General features: G+C 40.8%; 2 protein-coding genes across 3 annotated transcripts in view; one reads left to right on the top strand and one right to left on the bottom strand.

The window, feature by feature from the left end:
- Positions 1-24139, bottom strand: part of STK38 (serine/threonine kinase 38) — a 44756-nt gene extending 20617 nt beyond the window's left edge. Inside the window, exons 1-5 of one of the 2 annotated variants that reach the window (XM_052647532.1) lie at positions 23945-24139; positions 17655-17790; positions 3898-3949; positions 2896-3018; positions 1269-1352 (exon numbers count right to left, since the gene is read on the bottom strand). In XM_052647532.1, coding sequence (XP_052503492.1) covers positions 1269-1352; positions 2896-3018; positions 3898-3949; positions 17655-17785 — 390 coding nt within the window. In that variant the 5' untranslated portion in view covers positions 17786-17790; positions 23945-24139. The remainder of the gene's footprint in view (positions 1-1268; positions 1353-2895; positions 3019-3897; positions 3950-17654; positions 17791-23944) is intronic. The other variant, XM_052647531.1, reaches the window with a different exon arrangement.
- On the top strand, positions 18792-19238 carry LOC128055143 (40S ribosomal protein S15a-like). The gene has a single exon (XM_052647540.1). The coding sequence runs from the start codon at positions 18792-18794 to the stop codon at positions 19215-19217; it is 426 nt and encodes a 141-aa protein (XP_052503500.1). The 3' UTR covers positions 19218-19238.
- Positions 24140-26336: the final 2197 nt, after the last annotated feature.

The raw sequence follows: 26336 nt of genomic DNA, 5'->3' as shown, positions 1-26336 counted from the left end.
TACTCTACTATTCATTTGATAAAGAAATACTGTGAGTCTTGGTTAAAACTACAGGAAATATATCTTGTAAAAATAAAATTTACTTGTGACATACAAACTATACAGACTAATCAATACAGCTTCACATTCTCCTTTTCAAGATTAACTGAAGCTCCTACAGTGTCAATACCCTTATCACACTGATTTTTAGATACATTAATAGGACTGGTGTGCATTTTGAATAAGGTTGGTGTTAACATATAATGTCTGAAGAACTACTGCCAGGATATTTGCTACTTCTGACCAAAATTCCTGGGAGTCTAAAGCTTCTGGGTAACAGGAAAATTAAAGAGAAAATTAAAATCCCAAATTTTGAGCTAGCACTTAAATGAAGGGCAGAAAAGCCTTGGTGATTATAGCTCCTCTCAAGCGACTGGAAGGATTGGGTGTGGGGCCAGCCTCCATCCTGGCTCTGAGGTTCTGTATCTGGAGCTCTCCTTTCCAGGAGGGTCTTTCTGCCCTCCTATAGCAACTGGTATTTTACAGGATATTTGCAGGCATTGCCCACTACAATCTGTTCTGCTAAATTAAACCAGATTTATAGAAAATCTGCATTCTCACTTTTAATATATACCGTCTAATATTTAAAATCTTACTTATTCTGCATAAAGTACTGGATGCAGCTTATAAATCTATTTGCAAAGTAGACTTGAAGTTATATAAAATATTCTTAATCATTAAATGAGAGTCTGCACTACTGTGCCACCTTCATTATATTTTTTCAAATTCATTCCCAAAGAAGACTGGCCTCTCTCACATAGTGATAAGCCACTCAGAAGATCCAAACTGGGTTTGCATGAATTTACAGAATGAAGCACGTTAAGGCCTATTTTGGATCAAACGCCAAATTTTAATTTCTAAGTCTCAGTTCCAAGGTATAATACACAACTTTCTTTAACATTCTGTAAGGAACATGCTACCATACTAAGTACAACCTCAAAAAACAGCTCCGAATGATAAGGACAGCTTGTGATCAACTGCGAAACACAAATAGCAGATGTTTCTCTAGATTTTCAACTTTAAAAAGACTGTGCATAATATCTTAGGCATTATTTGTACCTAAAATACATGTAACTGGTTCTATGGTGGGTGGAGAAAGAAAGTAATATTATATGACAGGGCTAAAGAAAACTAAAAGAGGAATATACCCTTCAATTAAGCAAAAAGAACAGTTTTAGAAGACAAAAATTTGTCAGATGACTAAAATCACTGCTACAATTGTGCCTTACCTGCTCTTTTTCAAGCATATCTGCTTTACGAAGTATTTTCATTGCATACACATGGCCCGTATCTTTCTTCTGAACAAGCCGCACCTAAACATTATTAGAGAAACACCAAGAGTTCACGATGCCAAACTAATGCTTTCATGTGTAATAAGAAATCACATTTAAACTGGAAAAGTACTGCAATTTTTATATAAGCAATAACAAAGCAGAAGAAAACGGTTTTCAATGTTTCAAAATGGATAATACACAGTGAGGTCAGTGCCGAAACACCCTCAGATATCTATCTCCACCTCTGAACAGCTCTGGCTCCCTAGCTGAACAGATCAAGCTAATTCAAAATCCTCACTTTGGACTCATTAAACCCATGACACATGTCATCCAGTCAGCTCAAAAACACCTAAGGAAATGTTTACAACAATGTCTAAAACAACAGCAAAAGCTAAGGCACAGGAAAAAAATGCCTGGCAGTGGGGGAGGAACTAAAATGTATAATTAGGGAAATAAGAGTTTTCTGTAGCTCTCCTTTCTCTTTTTTATTTTCCTTTTTTTCTTTTTTAGAGAGAGAGAACAGATAATTTATGATGAAAAGAAATGGTCTGCAAACCCAAACACAACTCCTCAGCAAGTCCCTGCACATCCCCACCTCCTCCCACAAGACAAGTATGTTTTCTTCTCCCTAAAACACTCTTATTTTGCTCGAGTCCCACGTCCCCTCCTCATTGAACATAAAGCTCTTTTAGACGTGGTCCTGTACCTTTTCCTCTCTCAAGAGGCCAACAGGGATTCTGAACACTGAGGGATCAATTTAATCTTTCACCTGTGCCTCTGAACATGCACTCACATTTCCCCTAGGTGCTGGTTTTTAATAATCTGCTGCTCCTTTTGTATTTACAATGATGGTGAAACTACTGCATCAGCAGGTCGTTCACTTCGGGTGTTTTCCACAAATGGGGAGGATCTTGCACAGGCTCATTCAAACCGTCCCCAGCAGACTGCTCTTGTGACCAAGCAGGACGCACTTGGACAACCAGCTGGGACAAAGCTACAAACGCTTTCATTCTCTACCACCACCCACATTAACTTATTTCTATAAATTGTTTCCCAGGGCTATCTTTTCCGAGCTGTACCAATCTGGCAGGAAGAAATAAAGGGTGGAAATATGCTGCAAGTTTGCTCTTGGAAAGGCAGTGTAACGGGAAAAGCAACAGCTTTGAGATCAGGAAGACCTAGGCCCCGCTTTGGTACCATTGCCCGGTGGATGTGTGACACTGGAACATTATATATCCCCTCAGGTTTAACCACATCATGTATAAAATATTAGTCATGATTCTAGGAAAGAAGCACTCACTAAGCAATAAATATTGATTTCTTTCTACCTATCAACTCTCCCTCTAGATGAATACTTAAAGCATCAACATCATCTCTAGCAAAACAGAGAAGAACAAGCAGATCCCTGGGACAGTGAGAGGGCAAGAAAAAGAGGAGAGCGAGCAGGTAAGACTCAGGGCTCAAAGCCGGGCCCACCCACTCCGTGCTACAGTTCTATCAGCCAGCGCAAGCTCACGTTACGCTAGTAGCTTCGATGTGCTGTGGGATTCCTGTATTTGATAAGTAGCTCTGGTGTTTTTACCTCACCAAAGGCTCCTCTGCCTATTACTTTTAAAGACTCAAAATCTTCCAGTCCAAGTCTTGTTCTCTTCAAACGAAGAAACTCTGTCTCCTTCCGAGCATGCGCTGATCTCCGGAGTCGTTTCTAATGTTTAAATAGAGAGGGAGAGAGGTGGGAAGGGACTCTGCAACAAATCTTATTTGTGGTTTAGCCCACCCGGAAAGCAGGGCCCCGCCAAACTAAGCACCATCTGTTCACACAGGATAGCACAGCAGAAGGGCCCTTAGGAGGTCAGCCCTGCCTCCCAGCCCTCAGACACAATAACCACACTGAACAGAGGACGCCTCCTCTGTGGACGTGGATGAACCTTCTTCACAGCCCGCTACTCTACTATTCCTAAAGTGGAAGGATAAACTATCAACATTTTCCTTTAACTTTTCTTATATACAAGTATGGTTTTAAAATTTCTCTCTGGATTTTTTACACATTATGGTTCATTTTATGCATTAACTTTCTATTGTTCCTACAAGTCTTGGGTATTTTTCACCATTTTCCTGGGTTCTATGATTCATTCCTCCCTTTGAGAACACTTCCATAGCCATTTCAGTTCTTTTCACAATTTCTTATTTATTTTCTGCCACATCTGTGGGCACTGGGGGGAAAGGCTGATTCGAGAGGTATTTCACCTTGACAAAAATTTCAGAAATTTGCTCCACTTCTATGGAGCGTTTTCAGTGAATTAAAAATGCTAATTTGCTTTTTAAAATTTTAAATTTTATTTCATGTCTTCCTTACCTTGGAATTCTAAAGCTCATTAATTTACTACTACAGAGCCTAGAAGTCATCCTTCCTGGTATTTAATAATCAACTTCTCCCTGTGCATGAGTACCCAAATCCAGAAGCACACCAGCCCTCATAATTTCCTGTTAAAAGTCAAAACCCTTCCTCCATGCGCCAATGCTTGCTACACAAGACATGATCTGCCAGGCTTGGTTTCAAGGAAAATTTTCCAATATTAATTACCTCTTCATCTTTGAGACCTTCTTCTTCCATCACTTTTTCTAACTTCTTTTGTCTAAAAATAAAGACATATGAAATTAACATTTGAATGATAACTTTCTGTTAATTTATGCACAATTTTTCTTAACTGACAGAAACGGGTAAAACTCAAAATGCTTCATTAAATCAACAAATTACAGTTACTAAGGCAAGTGAAAAAATTCTCATCTTTTGTTAGTTCTACATTTTGACAAAAATTGTTTAAGATGTTAATGCAACAAAGAATCTAATTTCAAAATGTAAAGTTCTCTCTCTCTGGGTGCGGTAGTTCCTCCTTAACAAACCACCAACAGCTGGTGTCTGATAACCTCTTCTATCAGGGTGTTTTTCTCCCTGCCCCAGACTGAAATCTACTTCCTTTATTTTCACATCTTCCTCCTCCTCCCTGCCACAAGCACAGTAGTAACAAAGGTGAACACAGAATTTGGAGATTTAAGGGGGGGGAATGTTCAAAAAAGGTAATCAGTCGCACTGATAAAACTTAAAAGACTCAAAACCACAAGGAACAGACAAAACAAACAAACAACAACAAAACAATACCAAAAAGCACCAAAAAAAAAAAACCTTGAGATTCTAAATCCTTGGAGTGTGATACCTTAGAAACTGCATCCAAGAATATTTTTGACTTATAGATTCATACTGACCTGATAAAACTAAGAGAAATAAGTAAAATTTCCTTATAACTAGTTCCACACATCTGTTATTTATTCCGCATAATAAATGAAAGCACAGGGGCTGAAATCTCCTCTATCCCTGTCAGCATCCCAGATAACAGGCCAGCTGAGCAGGGCAGGGAAGAACAGACATATAGGGCAGACGAAGCACCGTCATGTGGTCTAGGCCAGCTGAGGCACCCTGCACCTCGAACACCACACGAGGATGGTTGACTCTTAGTCTGTACACAACTAGTAGCTACTAGAGGCGTGTGCACAACGGAATGGTGTGATGAGGTTTCTCTTTGAGAATGGCAGCCTGTAGTAATGAGCTGATGGACTATCAGGAAAAGCAACAGACAGAGGAGAGAGGAGACAGGGGACAGAAGTGGGAAGGGACTCTGGAACAAAAAAAGCTATCATGAGTCAGATGGACAATAAAGACCTGGAACTAGGGCTGGAAACTCAAAATGATGTGAACAGAATCACTGCAAAGATGACCAGTTGCCAGAGGAGTCAAGCAAACAGTCTTTGAATTTCTTGTGTGAGAGGATAATGATGCCAGTAACTACAGGGAACACACAGAGAGGAACATGGGACAATAATGAGTTTTATTTTAGTCAGTGAATATTTACTGCAATACCAGTATTTAGTGAAAATGAATACTTTTATTTAATGATATTTATTTACTATTAGAAATCATATTACAGTACAAATCCACAGGCTCGGATGATAAACAAGAATTTGTGTCCAAACTCCCAGGAAGTGAAAAGATCTACTGCAACTCTGAAGGATGAAGAAAGTATCCGCACGCCTCCCAGTCTGCCCACTCCTCTTCTCCTGGTTCCCAGAATGTCTGCGGATATGCGTCTACGTGTGCATACACATCGGGGAGAGAAGGCCGTACCACTGGTAACTTCAGGAGTGAAAATTAATTCCATTTTTGTGGTTAAATAGTTGAAATTGGGAAGAGTAAGAAGAGTAAACGCAAAAAAAAAAAGAAAAAAAGAGTAAACTCACGGTAAGAACTATAAGAACTCAACCCTGGTCAGCTACTTTTGGGCCCTGAGTATCAAACACCATCATACTGACTACATGTTCTCTGAATGATCACGCCAGACGGTGACAACAGTCTTAACATGCTATCACACAATGTGTGTTACAGAGACAGCTCCTTCTGAATTTTAAATCTAAATTGAAACTGTAAAGTATTCTACACTGCCGCTGCAAGTGTAACTAAACTGGTCTCAGTAGGTAATCTGCCTGAGAGTAAAGTATTCAGCAGCATCAACATCTTGAACACCACCAGCTTCTTTTCTTTTCTGGCCACTGCGTGCAATTGGTGAAATATGAAATCTTAGTTCCCCGACCAGGGATCAAACTTTTGGGCCCTCAGGCAGTGAGAGCTTGGAGTCTTAAAACTGGACTGCCAAGGAATTCCTCTCAGATTCTTTTATTAGAGAAAATATCCAGAAAAAACCTACCATCCAAAATGATCCATGGTAATGATTCACTGGGACCAAGTCAAAGATCTTGAAGACACCAAAAATGGCATAAAACAGTGACATCTTACAAAAGGCTTATGAATCACATCCTCTGTGAGACAATACCACAGAGTTACTAACTTGTTAGACTCATGTTGGCACTGTGATATACGAAAATGGCCAGGCTTTTGGAGATGCATATTGAAGCAGACAGGACTAAAAAGACAGATGTTTCAAATTTGCTTTAAAACACAAGCAAGAAAAAATAAAATGGAATAGATGAAACAAATTTAGCAAAGTCCTGACAATCACTGAACCTAAGGGCTGACTGTATGAACAAAGGCGGGCTCCTCCACTACACGTCTCTGGTTGCAGGGCCAGGGAGCTTAACACCCCAGCCTCTGGTGAGGTCACTCCAGCTCAGCTCCAGTGTTCCTAACCAGGACCCTGAGGGGGAGAGGCACTTCCACACAGAGGCCACACCCAACCCCACCCAGCAAGGCTTCCATGAGCTCCCTTTATTAGGGTGTGAGACCATTTTCCACATGAGACAGTAAGTTCTTTTGAAGACAAGGACCACATCTGAATCCTCCTTCTCCACTAAGAATAGTGCTTTGTACATAGCAACTTTTTTAAGATGTCTGTTGTTAGTTGCTTAGTCGGGTGTCCAACTCTTTGCGACCCCACGGACTGTAGTCCACCAGCCCATGAAGTTTTCCAGGAAAGAATATAGGAGTGGGTTGCCATTTCCTTCTCCAAGGGATCTTCCCCACCCAGGGATTGAACTCGGGTCTCCTGCACTGCAGGCAGATTCTATACTCTGAGACACCAGGAAAGCCCAAGGTGTATTTACTAAATTAAAAAAAGAAGCATCACAATGTAAACACACATATTCATGACTACTTCTTGTAATCAGCCCCCCTTACTATACCTAATTTAGACTCGCCTCCAACACAGCTTGATTCAGAGGCAACAGGGATGGGAGGAAAGGCTAGTCCACTCTACAAGCGAGTTGAGTGGACAATATTTCTAATTTCTGCAGATGAGTCACTTAAAACCAGGGAAATGGTACAGAAATAAACAGTGGGTATCGCTATGACCAGAGCTGAGAATTATCCAGAATTACTCTAAAAATGAGTATTACAGAAATCTTTGAATATCTCAACAAATTAGTTTGACCGATATCTAGTCAGTTCAGTTGCTCAGTCATGTCCGTCTCTTTGCGACCTCAGGGACTGCTGCACGCTAGGCTTCCCTGTCCATCACCAACTCCTGGAGCTTGCTCAAACTCATGTCCATCCAGTCCGTGATTCCATCCAACCATCTCATCCTCTGTCGTCCCCTTCCCACCTTCAATCTTTCCCAGCATCAGGGTCTTTTCAATGAGTCAGTTCTTCGCATCAGGTGGCCAAAGTATTGGAGTTTCAGCTTCAGCACCACTCCTTCCAATGAATATTCAGGACTGATTTCCTTTAGGACGGACTGGTTGGATCTCCTTGCAGTCCAAGGGACTCTCAAGAGTCTTCTCCAACACCACAGTTCAAAAGCATTAGTGCTTCGGCGCTCAGCTTTCTTCACAGTCCAACTCTCACATCCATATATGACCACTGGAAAAACCATAGCCTTGACTAGACGGACCTTAGTCGGCAAAGTAATGTGTCTGCTTTTTAATATGCTGTCTAGCTTGGTCACAGCATTTCTTCCAAAGAGCAAGCGTCTTTTAATTTCATGGCTGCAGTCACCATCTACAGTGATTTTGGAGCCCAAGAAAATAAAGTCTGTCACTGTTTCTATTGTTTCTCCATCTTCTTGCCATGGATTGATGGAACTGGATGCCATGATCTTAGTTTCTGAATGTTGGGTTTTAAGCCAGTTTTTTCACACTCCTCTTTCACTTTCATCAAGATGCTCTTTAGTTCTTCACTTTCTGCCGTAAGGGTGGTGTCATCTGCATATCTGAGGTTGTTGATATTTCTCCCACAAATCTTGATTCCATATTGTGCTTCATCTAGCCTGGCATTTCACATGATGTACTCTGCATATAAGTTAAATAAGCAGGGTGACAACATACAGCCTTGACATATTCCTTTCCCAATTTGGAACCAGTCTGTTGTTCCTTTCTGGTTCTAACTGTTGCTTCCTGACCTGCATACATATTTCTCAGGAAGCAGGGAAGGTGGTCTAGTATTCCCATCTCTTGAAGAATTTTCCACAGTTTGTTGTGATCTACACAGTCAAAAGCTCTGGCATAGTCAATAAAGCAGAAGTAGATGTTTCTCTGGAATTCTCTTGCTTTTTCTATGATCCAATGGATATTGGCAATTTGATCTCTGGTTCTACCTTTCTTAAATCCAGCTTGAACATCTGGAAGTTCACGGTTCACATACTATTGAAGCTTGGCTTGGAGAATTTTGAGTATTACTTCGCTAGTGGGTGAGATGAGTGCAATTGTGCGGTAGTTTGACCATTCTTTGGCATTGCCTTTCTTTGAGATTGGAATGAAAACTGATCTTTTCCAGTCCTATGGCCACGGCTGAGTTTTCCAGATTTGCTGGCATACTGAGTGCAGTACTTTCACAGCATCATCTTTTAAGGACTCGAAATAGCTCAACTGGAATTCCATCACCTCCACTGGCTTTGTTCATAGTGATGCTTCCTAAGGTCCACTTGACTTTGCATTCCAAGATGCCTGGCTCTAGGTGAGTGATCACACTATTGTGGTTATCTGAGTCATGAAGACCCTTTTTGTATAGTTCTTCTGTGTATTTCTGCCACCTCTTCTTAATATATAAGTCTAGACTCACCCACTCCTGGGGCCCAAATAAAACTGACACTTGCTCACTAGTAATAGTCAAACATTGTACTTGTTCACTATAATAACCAGACATTGCAAAACTCATTATCAGATCAGACTAAAAGCAAACAGAAAAACCTGAGTAAGAATATGGAAGAGAAGTAGCAGCAGATGCTGGTTCTCAGAGGGTAAAATGTAGAAGAATTCTTATATGATTTAGGGGGAAGAAAGAGGAAAGCACAAAATTATTGCCTATTAAATTAGGCTTTTGTGGCTTTAATTAATCCACCAAAATAATATTCATAAAGAACAGAAACAACACAGATCATTTTGTAAGAAGAAATGCCAGTTGCCTCAGTTTTCATTTCAAACTGCTACAAATTAGCCAAACCATTAATTTTCTATGAACAACTAGGTGATTATTAATACCTATCTCTCTTTATGGACACCTAGGATGACATGAGAGAACAGGAGAACTGCTACTGCTAGAGAAGCTTAACACAGAGGCCAAAAGCAAAAGACAAATTAAAAAAATACGAATTTGCATTATTGGATGTATTCAGTTTGCCATCTATAAGGAGCTTCAATAAGCATTCTGCCACACTAGACTCAGGGAATTTAACTGTTTAAACCAATATGTAGGATCACTGAAGTGTTTCTATGAAATAGCCCAATGTTCTCATATTCTACTTTTATACAGGAGACAATTTCCAAATGATTTTCCATCTTTCCTTCTGCCTTTCAGCTTTGATCTCATTTCCCTCTGCAGTAAACCCTTTGTTCAAATACAACCAGTGCTGGACTTCCCTGGTGGTCCAGTGGTTAAGAATCCACCTGCCAATGCAGGGGACACAGGTTCCATCCCTGGTCTGGGAAGATCCCAATGCGGAGGAGCAACTAAGGCCGCGCACCACAACTCCGGGGGCCACATGCCTAGCTCTGCAACAAGAGAAGCCACCACAATGAGAAGCCCCATACTTGCCGCAACTAGAGAAAGCCCATATGCACCAATGGAGACCCAGTGCAGCCATAAATAAATAAAAAAAAATAAAAAGTTGCAAATATAACCCAGTGCTTCACTATAAACAGAATGGCAGAAAAGTTGCATATAAGTGGGAGAAAAACTAGAGATTTTAAAGACAACAAGGCATATACAAACAAAAATTTGTATTACAACCTGATCTCTGTTATTAGCCCCCAAATTTACCAGCCCAATACTTATTATTTCAAACTGCTCATCATATGTTGGAGAAGGCAATGGCAACTCACTCCAGTACTCTTGCCTGGAGAATTCCATGGACAGAGGAGTCTGGTGGGAGGCCGTCTATGGGGTCACTAAGAGTTGGACAGAACTAAGCGACTTCACTTTCACTTTTCACTTTCATGCACTGGAGAAGGAAATGGCAACCCACTCCAGTATTCTTGCCTGGAGAATCCCAAGGATAGCGGAGCCTGGTGGGAGGCCATCTATGGGGTCGCACAGAGTCGGACACAACCGAAGCGACTTAGCAGCAGCAGCAGCAGCATCATATGTTAGCCACATATTCATAATTAAATGTTTCTTAACCATCAATTGTCTCATATCATTAAAACTCTGCTTATTTTTCAAGGTTCTGTGATGTTGCCCCCGTAACATCAAAACTCTTGAAAATCTATCTCTGACAATTCCAATTGGAGTTTACTTACTACTGTAGTAGCTCCTGCCAATCACTGTATTTTTTTAATTTTTCAAATTTTCATAGTTTTTAAAGGTTACAATCCATTTACAAATATCACAAAATACTGGCTATATTTCCTATGTTGTACAATTCATCCTTGTAGCCTTTCTTACATCCAATAGTTTGTAGCTCCCACTCCACTACCCCTTTGTGACCCCTCCCCGTTACTGGTAACCACTAGTTTGTTCTCTGTGAGTCTGCTTCTTTGATATATTTACTGGTTTGTGGTATGTTTTAAATTCTACATATAAATGATGTCACACAGTATTTGTCTTTCTCCGTCTGGCTTACTTCATTTAGCGATAATGCCCTGTAAGTCCATTCATGTTGTTGAAATGGTAAAAATTTCATTCTTTTTTATGGCTTAGTAATAGTCTACAGGACTGGAAAAGGTCAGTTTTTATTCCAATCCCAAAGAAAGGCAACGCCAAAGAATGCTCAAACTACTGCACAATTGCACTCATCTCACATGCTAGTAAAGTCATGCTCAAAATTCTCCAAGCTAGGCTTCAGCAATACGTGAACCATGAACTTCCAGATATTTAAGCTGGTTTTAGAAAAGGCAGAGGAACCAGAGATCAAATTCCCAACATCTGCTGGATCATGGAAAAAGCAAGAGAGTTCCAGAAAAATATCTATTTCTGCTTTATTGACTATGCCAAAGCCTTGACCATGTGGATCACAATAAACTGTGGAAAATTCTGAAAGAGATGGGAATACTAGACCACCTGACCTGCCTCTTGAGAAACCTGTATGCAGGTCAGGAAGCAACTGTCAGTTAGAACTGGACATGGAACAACAGACTGGTTCCAAATAGAAAAGGAGTACATCAAGGCTGTATATTGTCACCCTGCTTATTTAACTTCTATGCAGAGTACATCATGAGAAACGCTGGGCTGGAAGAAGCACAAGCTGGAATCAAGATTGCTGGGAGAAATATCAATAACCTCAGATATGCAGATGACACCACCCTTATGGCAGAAAGTGAAGAGGAACTAAAAAGCCTCTTGATGAAAGTGAAAGTGGAGAGTGAAAAAGTTGGCTTAAAGCTCAACATTCAGAAAACGAAGAACATGGCATCTGGTCCCATCACTTCATGGGAAATAGATGGGAAACAGTGGAAACAGTGTCAGACTTTATTTTTAGGGGGCTCCAAAATCACTGCAGATGGTGACTACAGCCATGAAATTAAAAGACGCTTACTCTTTGGAAGAAAAGTTATGACCAACCTAGATAGCAGAGACATTTACTTTGCTGACTAAGGTCTGTCCAGTCAAGGCTATGGTTTTTGCAGTGGTCAAGTATGGATGTGAGAGTTGGACTGTGAAGAAAGTTGAGCCCCGAAGAATTGATGCTTTTGAACTATGGTGTTGGAAAAGACTCTTGAGAGTCCCTCAGACTGCAAGGAGATCCAACCAGTCCATTCTGAAGGAGATCAGCCCTGGATTTCTTTGGAAGGAATGATGCCAAAGCTGAAACTCCAGTACTTCGGCCACCTCATGCGAAGAGTTGATTCACTGGAAAAAGACTCTGATGCTGGGAGGGACTGGGGGTAGGAGGAGAAGGGGACAACTGAGGATGAGATAGCTGGACAGCATCACTGACTCGATGGACGTGAGTCTAAGTGAACTCCAGGAGTCGGAGATGGACAGGGAGGCCTAGCGTGCTGCCAGGGGGTCGCAAAGAGTCGGACACGACTGAGCGACTGAACTGAACTGAATATTCCATTGTGTGTGTGTGTACACATACACACATCTTCTTTACGTAATCCTCTATTGATGGACACTTAGGTTGCTTCCATATCTTGTTAACTGTAAATAATGCTACTATGAACGCTGGGTACAAAGCTTCCTGAACTAGTGATTCTGGTTTTTTCTAATATATACCCAGGAACAGAATTGCTGGATCATACGGTAACTCTATTTTTAGTTGCTTGAGAAACTTCCATTCTGTTTTCCTCAGTAGCTCCATCAATTTACATTCACACTGACCATGCAGGAGGGTTCTCTTTTCTCTATATGCTTGCCAACAATTGTTATGTGTGTTCTTTTTGGTGACAGCCACTCTGACAGGTGTGAGGTGATACAGTGGCTTTGATTTGCATTTCCCTGATGATTAGTGAGGCTGAGCATCTTTTCATGTGGCTGCTGGCCATCTGTGTTTCCTCTTTGGGAAAATGTCTATTCAGCTCTTCTGCCCAGTTTTCAATCGCATTGTTTGATTTTCTGATGTTGAGTTATATGAGCTATTTATAACTTGCTTTTTAAAAAAAATTGTCTTGGAGTGATAAAACCCAGAATCAAACAGTCTTACCAAAATGTATCAACAAACTTAACACCAAATATCAACTCAAGTGCAAAAACGAGGACACTGCTGCTGCTGCTGCTAAGCTGCTTCAGTCGTGTCCAACTCTTTGCGACCCCATGGACTGCAGCCCACCAGGCTCCTCTGTCCACGGGATTTTCCAGGCAAGATTACTGGAGAGGCTATGGGAGAAAAGGGAACCCTCCTACACTGCTGGTAGGAATGTAAACTGGTACAACCATTATGGAGAAAAGTATGGAGCTTCCTTAAAAAACTAAACACAGAACCACCATATTATCCAGCAATCTCACTCCTGGGCTTGTACCTGGAGAAAATCATAATTCAAAAAGATACATGCACCCCAATATTCATTGAAGCAGTATGTACAGTAGCCAAGACATGGAAGCAACCTAAATCTCCATCAACAGAGGAACAGACAAAAAAGATGTGATATATATATGCAATGGAATATGACTCAGCCATAAAAAAGCAGAAAATAATGCCATTGGCAGCAACATGGATGGACCTGGAAATTATCGTTCTAAGTGATGTAAATCAGTTAGAGGAAGGCAAATCATATGGTATCACTTATATGTAGAATCTGTTTCCCTTGTGGCTCAGCTGGTAAAGAATCCATCTGCAATGCGGGAGACATGGGTTCAATCCCCAGGTTGGGAAGATCCCTAAGAGAAGGGAAAGGCTACTCGCTCCAGTATTCTAGCCTGGAGAATTCCATGGACTGTATAGTCCGTGGGGTCACAAAGAGTCAGACACAACTGACTGACTTTCACATATGTGGAATCTAATTTAAAAATGATACAAATGAACTTATTTACAAAAACAGAAATAGACTCACAGATCTTGAAATCAAACTTACTGTTACCAAAGGGGAAACATGGAGGGAAGTGATAAATTAGGAGATTGGGATTAACATACACACACTACTGTAAATAAAATAGGTAACAAGTACCAACTGACTATTATCAAATAAAATAAGTAACTTAATCAGAACTCAAACATTTCTCTGTAACTGCAACACCAGAAGTTCTGATTTCAACAGAGCAGTTGTATTTGAAAATAACCACCCCCAACAGGTTTCACATGCCTAGAGCGTGCAAATTTATTTTTGAATGCCCCATGATCCTAACAAAGCGCTGTACAGGCTCTTATTTGTCCCAGTGAACAAAGCTAGCCACCACCACGTATAAAGTATCTTGCTATTCTGCATACAGAGCTGCATATTTAAAATCAAATCATATATCCCATGTAAATTATTATTTCTACCCTCCTGAAGAAAACAATTGCAAAAATCCTTACCCATACCTTAGCACACCGAATCCAGCAATATATAAAGAGAGTAATGCATTTTGACCAAGAGGGTTTTACCCCAGGAATGGAAGGCGAGTTTAACATTCAAAACCCAGTTCATGTAACTCACCATAGTGTGAAAGAATAAAGAAAACACAAGACGATCATCTCAAAGATGAGAAAAAGCATTTGACAAAATTCAACACCCACTCATGATAAAAATTCTCAAACAGGAACATAAGGAAACTTTCCCAATCAATGAAGAGCATCTTTGAAAAACCTACCTTAACATCATAACAAACAGAGAAATAGTGCTTTCCCCTGTAAATAGGGAACAAAAGATGTCTACTCCCATCACTTACATTCCACACTGCACCTGAAATCCTAGTCAATGTGAAAAGGTAAAAAGAAAGAAAATGTGTACAGACTGGAAAGGAAGATGTAAAACTCTATCTGGGTATGATTCTTTACAAAGAAAATTCTAAGGAATCTACAAAAAGGCTACTATGAAAGTAAATTAGCAAGTTACAAGGTTTAAGGTCAATATGCAAAATTCAGTTATAGTTCTATATGCTAGCAACAAAGAAGTGGAAAATGAAATTTCAAATACCCACTTATATAACAGCATTAAAAAAAAAAAATTAGTAATAGACAAACAAAAGACATGAAATGCCTCCACCCTAAAACTACAAAATATTGCTAAGAAAAATTAAAGACTGAACAAAAATGGATTGATATGCATCAAAAAATTCAATGTTGTAAAGATGTCAACTCTCCCTCAAACTGACCCACAGATTCAATACAACTACAACCATAATTCCACTAGGCTTTTCTGCAGAAACTGATAAGCTGATTTTAAAATGTATATGTAAATTCAAAAAACCTAGAAAATCCAAACTAACCTTGAAAAAAACAAGAACCACCACCAAGTTGAGGGCTTACACTGACTTTAAAACTTACTACAAAGCTCTGATAATCAAGACAATCTGATACTGGCATACAGACAGATAGATAAATGAAACAGAGCAAAGAGCCCAGACAGATTCACAATTATATGGTATTTGATTTTCAAAAGTGCCAAAGCAATTTAGTGGGTAAAAGAAAGTCTTTGCAACAAAGAGTGCTAAAATAACTGGATATCCATATGGAAAATAAATTTCAAACCCCACCTCATACCCCACACACTTATCAATTCAAGACTGATCACATAAATATAAAAACTAAGCCTATAAAACTTCCAGAAGAAAACATAAGAGAATTATCTTCATGACTGAGGAGGAGTAGGCAAAGGTTTCTTAGAGGTCACAGAATGAAATAACCACAAAAGAAAAAAAAAAAAAAAGCCAAATTAGATGAACAGGAAAGCCACAGACTGGTAGAAACTTTGCAAAACACATCTACAACAAAGGATCATTATCTAAGATATATAAAGAAATTCCAAAACTCAATAGTCAAAAAATTTGAACAAACACTTCACAATGGAAAATATGGCCAAAAGGCATAGAAAGAAAAATGCTGAACATCATTCAATCATCAGGGAAATGCAAATTAAAAAAACAATCAAATACCACTGAGCATCCATAAAAACAGCTAGTTAAAAGACTGATAATACAATGTTTAAAATATATATATATAAAGCAACTACAACTCTCATACATCATTGGGAATATTTTACAAAAATGTCTAGCAACTCCTCATAAAACTAAACATATACTTATGTATATTTATGAGCCAAGAGCCAGCTATTCCATTCCTAAATATTTACCTAAGAACTGAAAACAAATGTTCGCAAAAAGATCTATACATAAATGTTCGGACCAACTTACTCAGAACAGCCAGAAACTTTAAAAAGCCTAAATTTTTATCAATAAAAGAACATATAAGCAAACTATGGTATAGTCAGAAAACAGAATGGTATTCAGCAATATAAAGGAACAAACTATGGACACAATAGCAAAATGGATGAACTTTTAAAACATTAGGCTGAGTGCAAGATGCTTTATTCAAATGAATCTATTTACCTGTTCCATTTGTATGGAACATATAATATTAATCTATGGTAAAAACAAAACCACAACAGCAGTGGCCAGGGGTTGAAGAAGAATCTCCAGGAAAGACCAGGTATATGTTTTTATCAAAACTCATTGAAATGTACCCTTAAGGTGGTGCATTTCATTGTATGCAAACTTTGAACTCCCTTAAGAAATATATATATCAAACTCATTATACAAGCAGAAATATTCAGAAGTAAAACATACAGACATCTGCAACATACTTTGAAGCAAAAAGACTAAGATGAATTAATGAACGTATTAAGGGATGGACAGATCAATATGTGATAAATGATAAATGCAGAATCTATATGATGTCTGTATGGGTATTTATTTTATTGAAAACAATTCTTTCAACTTTTCTGTGCTTCTGAATATTTTCTTAATAAAATACTGGAAAAAAATTTTAAATAATGAGTTACTACATGGATAGTACACAATACCTTGATCAGTAACAATACCTGCCACTCTAATAGGGAAGACCCTTTATATTCTATTACAAGTTAATCACTTAACAGATGTTGCCTATAAACTTAAATTATACGTAATGACCCATCTCTGGTAACCCTGCCTCTCAAGTAATGAGCATTAAGCTAAAAGACCTTTGTTTAGCTCATAGGAACAATCACCAGGAGGCCCACCTGTGAATGATTGCAGGGAGGAAGAAATTAAAACCACCCCTCTGGAGGCTGACAGGAACCAGGGAATGTCTGATTTTACTCCCTCTCCTGTTAGCGGAAGAAAAGCCTTAGGCAAGGTGGTTCTTTAGAGGCATGAGTCCACCATCCTCTCAGTTTTCTCACTTTCAGAATAAAGTCACTATTCCTTACCCCAACAACTCGTCTCTCAATTTACTGGTCTGTCAGTGCAGCGAGCAGCATGAGCTTGGACTCAGTAACACTACTACCACCGTTCATGTGATTACTAGGTGTGACGCACTTTGGTGGGTACTCATATGTGTTACATCCAATACCCATAGCAATTCTGAAAGGCAAGTAGTACTCTCCTCATTTTCCAGATAGGAGAACTGATGTGCAGAAAGACTAAAAATCTGTTCTAACCTCATACATCGACCAGATGGTAAAGGTAGGATTCTAAACCCAGACCTGGCTCCATAATCCTGCTCTTTCCATTATATCACAGTGCTTTAACGATGAACTCCAAGGTTTTGGTCCAATTAACTTCTTATAGTACCATGGAATTTTATGTTCTTGACCAGTAAACAGAAATAGAAATAAGTGGGTTAATAGCAAGGACCTTGGAAATCAACGACACTGTTATTCCATCGTAATGGAATTGGTTAGAACAAGGTTGCTGCTACTCGTCTCCTTTCAATCATATTACAAATGTGATTCATGATAAAGAGAAGGAACCCAAAACCATGACTCGATTTTCTCAAAATTCTTTACCTCATTTCTCGTTCTTCATGTTGAGCAATAAGGTTGCTATAAAAATTCTCCAGTGTCACTTTGGTCATTGTCACCCTTTCCTTTGTGTGACTACTCATGGACGAGCAAGGTGTTGAACCTGTCATTGCCATGGCTGCTAGAAACAACGAAAAAAAAGAGGTATTAGTTTTGGAGATAGAATCCACCAGTTCTGCACTCTCTTACCCTACTGGTAGGAATGTAAACTGATCTAAGTTTTCTGGAATACAAACAGTATGAAACAAAACCCAGACAAACAGAATACTTGGTGAAAACAAGTATACATTAAAGTTTTTTGACACAGAAATACTATGCCTAGGTATAAGGCCTAGAGAAACTATCACACATGTTCCTTTTTTATTTTTCTTATGCTGATGGAACCCGTGCCCCCTGCAGTGGAAGCACAGAGTCGAAACCACCAGAGTGCCAGGGAACTCCCCACTCCGCACAGGCTCTTAAGGGAACATGAACAAGATGTGCGCTACAGAAAATGGTCCTTACGCCATCAACTGTGTTAGGAGAAACTGGAAGCAATTCAGTAAGCAAATCAACAAGTAAAATGTTGTGGAGACATACAAAGAAATTACCATATAGCAAAAGCAACATGAATATATCCTTAAGGAAGAGCGTTGCATTTTTCAGAAAGAAGGGAACAAGACCACAATACCAGACACATATATTAAGAACATGTAACACAGACAGTACCACTCTTTGCCATCTAGAAATCTACCTCGAAAGAATCAAAAACCCACAAGCATTCACACACAAGGGGATTCAATGCAACATTGTAATGACAAAGAAAAACTACAAGTAACTTGAATAACCGAGAACAGAACTGATTTAATCATGGAAAAGTCCTACAATGAAATAACATGCAGAGAATTAAAATATGTTTAAATATTTGTCAGGCAAGCCTTTAAAGAATAAAACAAACAAAAAACATTTTTCAGGAAAAATATTTCCAATCTAATTGAAAATAATAGGTTATAAAACAGAACATATACCATTTCACTTTTATGTGTTTACTGTGTATGTACAGAATTATTAGAAACATATATCAAAATGTTACCAGTGGGGAAAAATATTATTAGTGGTTTAACTCCACAGTTAGAAATGGACATGGGCTTTCCGCCATCTTTCCGTGCCGCCATAATGGTGCGCATGAATGTCCTGGCTGATGCTCTCAAGAGTATCAATAATGCCGAGAAGAGAGGCAAACGCCAGGTCCTTATTAGGCCGTGCTCCAAAGTCATCGTCAGGTTTCTAACAGTGATGATGAAGCATGGTTACATTGGCGAATTTGAAATCATTGATGATCACAGGGCTGGGAAAATTGTTGTGAACCTCACAGGCAGGCTAAATAAGTGTGGAGTGATCAGCCCCAGATTTGATGTACAACTCAAAGATCTAGAAAAATGGCAGAATAACCTGCTCCCATCCCGTCAGTTTGGTTTCATTGTACTGACAACCTCAGCTGGCATCATGGATCATGAAGAAGCAAGACGAAAACATATAGGAGGGAAAATCCTTGGATTCTTTTTCTAGGGATGTAATACATACAAATAAAATGCCTCAGAGGAAAAAAAAAAAAAGAAATGGACATGGAACAACAGACTGGTTCCAAACAGGAAAAGGAGTACGTCAAGGCTGTATATTGTCACCCTGCTTATTTAACTTCTATGCAGAGTACATCATGAGAAACGCTGGTCTGGAGGAAGCACAAGCTGGAATCAAGATGGCCAGGAGAAATATCAATAACCTCAGATATGCAGATGACACCACTCTTATGGCAGAAAGTGAAGAGGAACTAAAAAGCCTCTTGATGAAAGTAAAAGAGGAGAGTGGAAAAGTTGGCTTAAAGCTCAATATTCAGAAAACGAAGATCATGGCATCCGGTCCCATCACTCCATGGGAAACAGATGGAGAAACAGTGGAAACAGTGTCAGACTTTATTTTTGGGGGCTCCAAAATCACTGCAGATGGTGACTGCAGCCATGAAATTAAACGACGCTTACTCCTTGGAAGAAAAGTTATGACCAACCTAGATAGCATATTCAAAAGCAGAGACATTACTTTGCCGACTAAGGTTCGTCTAGTCAAGGCTATGGTTTTTCCAGTAGTCATGTATGGATGTGAGAGTTGGACTGTGAAGAAAGCTGAGCACCGAACCATTGATGCTTTTGAACTGTGGTGTTGGAGAAGACTCTTGAGAGTCCCTTGGACTGCAAGGAGATCCAACCAGTCCATTCTGAAGATCAGCCCTGGGATTTCTTTGGAAGGACTGATGCTAAAGCTGAAACTCCAGTACTTTGGCCACCTTATGGAAGAGTTGACTCATTGGAAAAGACTCTGATGCTGGGAGGGATTGGGGGCAGGAGGAGAAGGGGACGACTGAGGATGAGATGGCTGGATGGCATCACTGACTCGATGGACATGAGTCTGAGTGAACTCCGGAAGTTGGTAATGGACAGGGAGGCCTGGCGTGCTGCAATTCATGGGGTCGCAAAGAGTCGGACACGATTGACCGACTGAACTGAACTGAACTCTAGGCAGTGAGAATACAATAGATCATTTTCTTGTTTGTGCTTTTCCACATTTTCTTCAATGAGTGTGTACTATTCACATTAAGTTACCAAGAACTTTTAAATTTATAATTTCTATAATTTAAAATCTATGACTAAAATCTTCACCTATAGGTATAAATGTACTGTGACATGGCTTATGGTATTCGACAGATGTCTGCTATCTATTTGAGTTGACAAGTTAAAACAAAGACCTATGATGGAAACAATACAAAAGAAAAAAACCTGAGTCATAACTTTGGTGATGAACAATATCTTAAATACAAGAGGCCCTAACTTCCTAGTTTTACATATTTGAAAACTTGATACCAACAAGGTTTAAGTAGCTTTGTTGTTGCTCAGTCACTCAGTCGTGTCCGCCTCTTTGCGACCCCATGGACTGCAGCACGCCAGGCTTGCCTGCCTTCACCATCTCCCTGAGTTTGCTCAAACTCATGTCCATTGAATCGAGGATGCCATCCAACCATCTCATCTTCTGTTGACCCCTCCTCCGCCTGCCCTCAATCTTACCCAGCATTGAGGTCTTTTCCAATGACTTGGCTCTTCACACAAGGTAGCCAAAGTATTGGAGCTTCAGCATCAGTCCTTCCAATGAATATTCAGGGTTGACTGGTTTGATCTCCTTGCAGTCCAAGGGATTCTCAAGAGTATCCTCCATCCAGCACCACAATTCAAAAGCATCAATTCTTTGGCATTCAGCCTTCCTTATGGTCCAACTCTCACATCAGTACATGACTACTAGAAAAACCCTAGCATTGCTATATAGGCCTTTGTTGGCAAAGTGATGTCTCTGCTTTTTAATACACTGTCTAGGTTTGTCATAGCTTTCCTTCCAAGGAGCAAGCATCTTTTAATTTCGAAAATTTTCTTAAGGTTCTCCTCTTGATACTTAGCAGCTTTTAAAACTGTTTTGGAGATTAAATGTAGCCTTTTAAGAAATGTGTAAACATATTATTACTAAGAAAAAAGACTTAACATTAAGCAATTTTATAGAAAAATACTGGGGGGAAAATCACATAAAGAATAATTTTTTCAGAGAAGAGATTCAAAATCAAGGTTCTACTTCAGTCATTCACGATGTGCTAAAATGATCAGTAATCACAAATTCAAGACACTGAAATCTCAATCTTACTATAAAATGTTATTTTTTATGGGGAAGTTTCTGCTAACATCAAAGCAAACTCAAATGTTTTTAGGATATCAGAATTCTTTTTAAACCTCTGTCTGGTTTATGAAGCTTGGGTGTGGTTCCTTATTTGTCAGCCTGTACCCCCTCCACCCACAATGAAAACCACATGCTCTCTAAGTTTGGTGAGGAAATTTTAAAACCAGATTTAAAAACAAGTCTGAAGCAAGAGAGTGCTTAGTACTCCTCCCTTGTCTGAAAATTTCCGGAGAATGTTCTTGTCTGTCTGTCTCTCTCTCTCTCTCTCTCTCTCTCTATATATATATATACACATTTTAACAAATGAAATTATTTCCACATAAAAACACAACTAGAGAGTATTTAAGCCTAAGAAAACAATGCCTTCCATATAACAGGCAGTTAGTAAACATAGATTGAGCAAATTAATGATTTTCAGTTTTCAACAAAGGTAAAGAACAAAATTACATTTGTATTAATGGGTATATAAAAATTGGAGAACAAACATTTTGACCCATTTAAGTTGCTAGCATGTCTTCCTAAACTTTGTACAAGATCAACAGATTAAGTGCACTCAAAGATACTCCTATAAAAGGCCAACAATGCTCTAACAGAATGGTTTTCAACCTTCATTCAGTCTCTAATGCAATGGCTAAGGTTACACTGTCCTTCCCTTTGGCCTTTCTTCAAACCCTCCCCTCCATCCTTTTCCTCTGCTCATAAATTCATAATTGATAATTCTAATAACTTTTCATCAAAAGTTACTATTGCCCTATAGCAATTTACAGGTTTTCTGGGTCAACCAAGTACTTTACATAAAACAACTTTCCCTCAAGCTTTGACAACTCAAGCCTTCTTGTCCTGACCTGTAGGCCACTGGAGGCCCTTGCCCTATTTGTTTCATTCTCCAACTCAGAATTAAGAAATGATAGGTAAGCAAGAAACTCTTTTTTTTTTTTTCTGTTTATATATTTTATTTATTTATTTATTTATTTTTACAATGTTTTTTAATTAATTAATTAATTTTTTAAATAGTTTTTTATTTTTTTAATTTAAAATCTTTAATTCTTACATGTGTTCCCAAACATGAACCCCCCTCCCACCTCCCTCCCCATAACATCTCTGTGGGTCATCCCCATGCACCAGCCCCAAGCATGCTGTATCCTGCGTCAGACATAGACTGGCGGCAAGAAACTCTTAAAAGTTAAAAAAGAAATGTAACAGCAGAATGTGATCTTCACAAGTCGGGGCAAAGATTAAAAGGAGATCAAATGAAAACTATCATTGTATCTAGAGTTATGCACGGTTAACTGACTGACTTTACAAAAGTACCCTGTGAACTCCATAAATATCCCCTTTTCTCACCAATTCTTTCTTTCTTTGTGACTGACAACCTACTATTTTTCATTTGGACAATTCAACACCGGAGCTGAGACTATTCCTTAATAGTCACATATCTACTTTTTCCTCCTGGAACTGTAACTCACTGGAAGGCAAGCACCCTGACTTACAATGTTTTTAATATTCTTCCCCATATCGGGTACAATGCTACGCACTTAGTTGAGTATCTTATAAAAGATTTGCTAGGAAAAACAAATGCCCATTACAAGGAGCAGAAAATATGTATGTATGACGGGGTGGGGTTAGAACATGGAATGGTTTTCTATACCAAGCAGAATAGAGTTGACCTCATCCCCTTAAGAGGAAGCTGCCATCTCCTCTTGCCTGGGGGGAGACTGGAGCCTGTGGTTGTGGAGGCGGTTGTTTTACGCTTAGGGAAACCACATCCAATGCCTGGCTAATTCTAACTCAGAGCCAAAGTGCGCTGAAACGGAGAAGAAAGGCAGTGGTCTCCACTCCAGCCTTCCCCTACACTTCAAAAAGAACAAGATTATCTTTGGGTCTGTTCGTCTAGTGGGAGCTCTGGTCTCTCTACCTGCCATTCTGCACACTTGAAGTCTTTCTGCACAGACTCTGCCCCAAGTCCTTACTTTCCTTCTCCACTCTCTTCTTTAAAAAAGGCTTCACTACATTTTCCTGTGGTTTTCGGCTGGATTATCTGAAGGCCGGTACCCTAAGATTAACCATAGGGAAGGAGACGCAAAGGTACCGCCGGCCCCCAAGGTCGGGGAGGGGGGTGGTTTTCGACAACTGCCTCAGACAACATCTCTCAGATTCTTAAGACTCCAGAAAAGAGAAGAAAAGGAGGTGAAAATTGGTAACGACCGACAGACATCCTGGAGGGGACTGAGCGGTGGCAGCGAGGAGACAAAGCAGGCGACATGGAAAGAAGAGAGCCTGGCACCCCGCCCCAACAGCACGCGAAGACAGAGAAAGGACGGGGTGCGGAGCCTGGGAAACCATGTGGAGGACCGGCCAGGAGCCTCTGGAAGCCGGGAGGAAAAGCGCTGACAGGAGGGGCCGAAAGGGCAGGGCTGGAAAGAAGACGCCGGCGGGAAAGGGAGAACCCCAAAAAAGAGTCAGGGAAAGAGGAGAGAAGGGAAAAGGCCGGGATGGACGGAAGACAACGGCAGCAAGACACTCACCGGAGCCCCGGGCTGAGGGGAGAGGCAGGGCTGGGGGCGGCGAGCAGCCGCAGACGCCAGCCGGGCCAGCGGTCTCGAAGTGAGGAAAGGCGAAAGCCCCGCAGCAGCTGCCAGCCGACCGGAGGAGGGGAGGGGACGCGTTAGGCACTCTGCAGTAGGGGGCCGCGGGGCGGTTGCGGGTGTGAAGACGACAGGAAGAGCCCCAACTGCCGGAAAAGACGGCAAGCGCAGGGGCCGAGGCTGCCCAGTCCCCCACGGCGGAGACGGGCTGGCGCGGCTGCCAGGGCAACGGACTGCGCAAGCGTGACTTCCCGGAGTCGCGGCGCGGGTTCCGGGTCTGCGCGTGCGCTCCCCTCCCCGCCCCGCCCCGCCCCGCCCCTCCCCGCCCCGCCCCTCCCCGCCTCATTCCGGCCGGAGAAGTCTGAGGGGTGGGTCCTTTTCGGGGTGGGCGGGACCGGGCTGGGTTCGCGGGGAGGGTCGTTTTGGTTTTTTGTTTTCCATTTTGAAATAATTATAAACTCCCCCCAAAGTGACAGAATTAGTACAAAAAGGTCCCTTTTACCCATCACCCACCCAGCTTCTCTCAACATCTTACCTAACTACACTCCATTATCAAGACCAGGAAATTAATATCGGCGGAGTACAGTGGACTAGACCGATGCAATTAACTAGACGACAAACCTCAGATTTAACCACTCGGGCTTGCACTCATTTTTGCGTGTGCGCGCGTACTCGCGCCCATCTGTGTAGTTCCATGAAGTCTTTTCACCTGTGTAGTCATGATCCCCTACCAACTCAATTTCCATCATAAATAGGTCCGCCCCCCGCCCCCAGCCCTTCCCTCCGCATCTACACTACCTTAAAGTAAGGATTAGCGTACTCTGCCTTGGATGGGGTGAGCTCTCATAGGTTTGGACGTCTGATACCGGATACGGGGAGGGCACCCCAGTGTGCACAGAACCTGCTTTTCAAGGCTACCCAGCTGCGGAGTCTGTCCCATCCCTTGGGTTAGCGAGGACCCAAGACTTTTGGACGCCCACTGGTTCCTTGAGAATGGAGCGCAGTGCCCTTGAGCAGAAATTATCAGGCTCCCGGAAACAAAGACGACAGTGCCCCTGCCTGCCTTCAACAGAGGCCATCTAGACAGCGAAAGAAGCATGTGTGCGAGTCATTCATTACCGTTTTGTGGTATTACGGTGCCCCCAGGCTCTTGTGTATCTGCGTAAGACCATAAGGCTTGGTTTTAATCCTTCAAGCTTGGGGTCCTAGGCTTTATTTCCTTAATGGTCTTAAAAACATAGGCTTTCCTTGACTGCTTTCATCTTGCTAGACTTCAAAGCCCAGTTTCCTTTAGTCTCAGCACACAAAAACCACTTTGCTTTTCATTCTCCCCGCCCAGAGGCCCTTCTTCCCCTGTGCCTTTTGTTAAAGTCCTCCCTATACTTAACGACTTAGATACAGTGCCAGACTTTTGCATAGCACTTTTCAGTGTATGAACCACATGCAAGAATTTAATCTCAGGTGATCCTCACAACTCTTATTTTTTCTTTTTCCATAATTATTGAGGTATAATTAACATATAGCACTGTATAAATTTAAGGTGCCCAAAATAATAATTTGACCTATCTCACGAAATGACTATGACAATAAGCTTAGTAAACATCCATCATCTCATATAAATACAAAGTCAAGAAACAAAACTTTAGGGCTTCCCTTGTGGCTCAACTGGTAAAGAATGCACCTGCAATGCAGGAGACTCCAGTTCAATCCCTGGGTCGGGAAGATCCCCTGGAGAAGGAAACAGCAACCCACTTCAGTATTCTTGCCTGGAAAATCCCATGGTCCTAGGAGCCTGGAGGGCTACAGTCCGTGGGATCACAAGAGTCAGTCACAACTTAGCAACTAAGGGATAACAACTTTAGTGAGGAGGCAGTGACTGCTTATTCTTCACAGTGATTGGTTACAATATTAGACTTTTCTTAAATGATAGGGAGTTGGTTAGTGGTTACCTAAGGCAATGGCACCCCACTCCAGTACTCTTGCCTGGAGAATCCCATGGACGGAGGAGCCTGGTGGGCTGCAGTCCATGGGGTCGCTATAAGTCAGACACGACTGAGCGACTTCACTTTCGCTTTTCGCTTTCATGCATTGGAGAAGGAAATGGCAACCCACTCCAGTGTTCTTGCCTGGAGAATCCCAGGGACAGGGGATCCTGGTGGGCTGCCGTCTATGGGGTCGCACAGAGTCGGACACGACTGAAGCAACTTAGCAGCAGCAGCAGCATAAAAATATTGGTGAAGAGTTTAAGTTGTGCCCATGATTTCCAGAGGCATAAGCAAGAAGTGACCAAGTCAAGTTAGTCTCCCTTGTCTTGCAAAATAAGATAAGTTTT

The sequence above is a fragment of the Budorcas taxicolor genome, chromosome 11 (assembly GCF_023091745.1).
Source record: "Budorcas taxicolor isolate Tak-1 chromosome 11, Takin1.1, whole genome shotgun sequence".
Taxonomy (NCBI): domain Eukaryota; kingdom Metazoa; phylum Chordata; class Mammalia; order Artiodactyla; family Bovidae; genus Budorcas; species Budorcas taxicolor.
The sequence above is the reverse complement of the archived record's forward strand: the minus strand, read 5'-3'. Positions and strand labels throughout refer to the sequence as shown.

Excerpts from the sequence above, each read along its gene's own strand:
- LOC128055143 (XM_052647540.1), top strand. The coding sequence starts at position 18,792 with ATGGGCTTTCCGCCATCTTTCCGTGCCGCCATAATGGTGCGCATGAAT.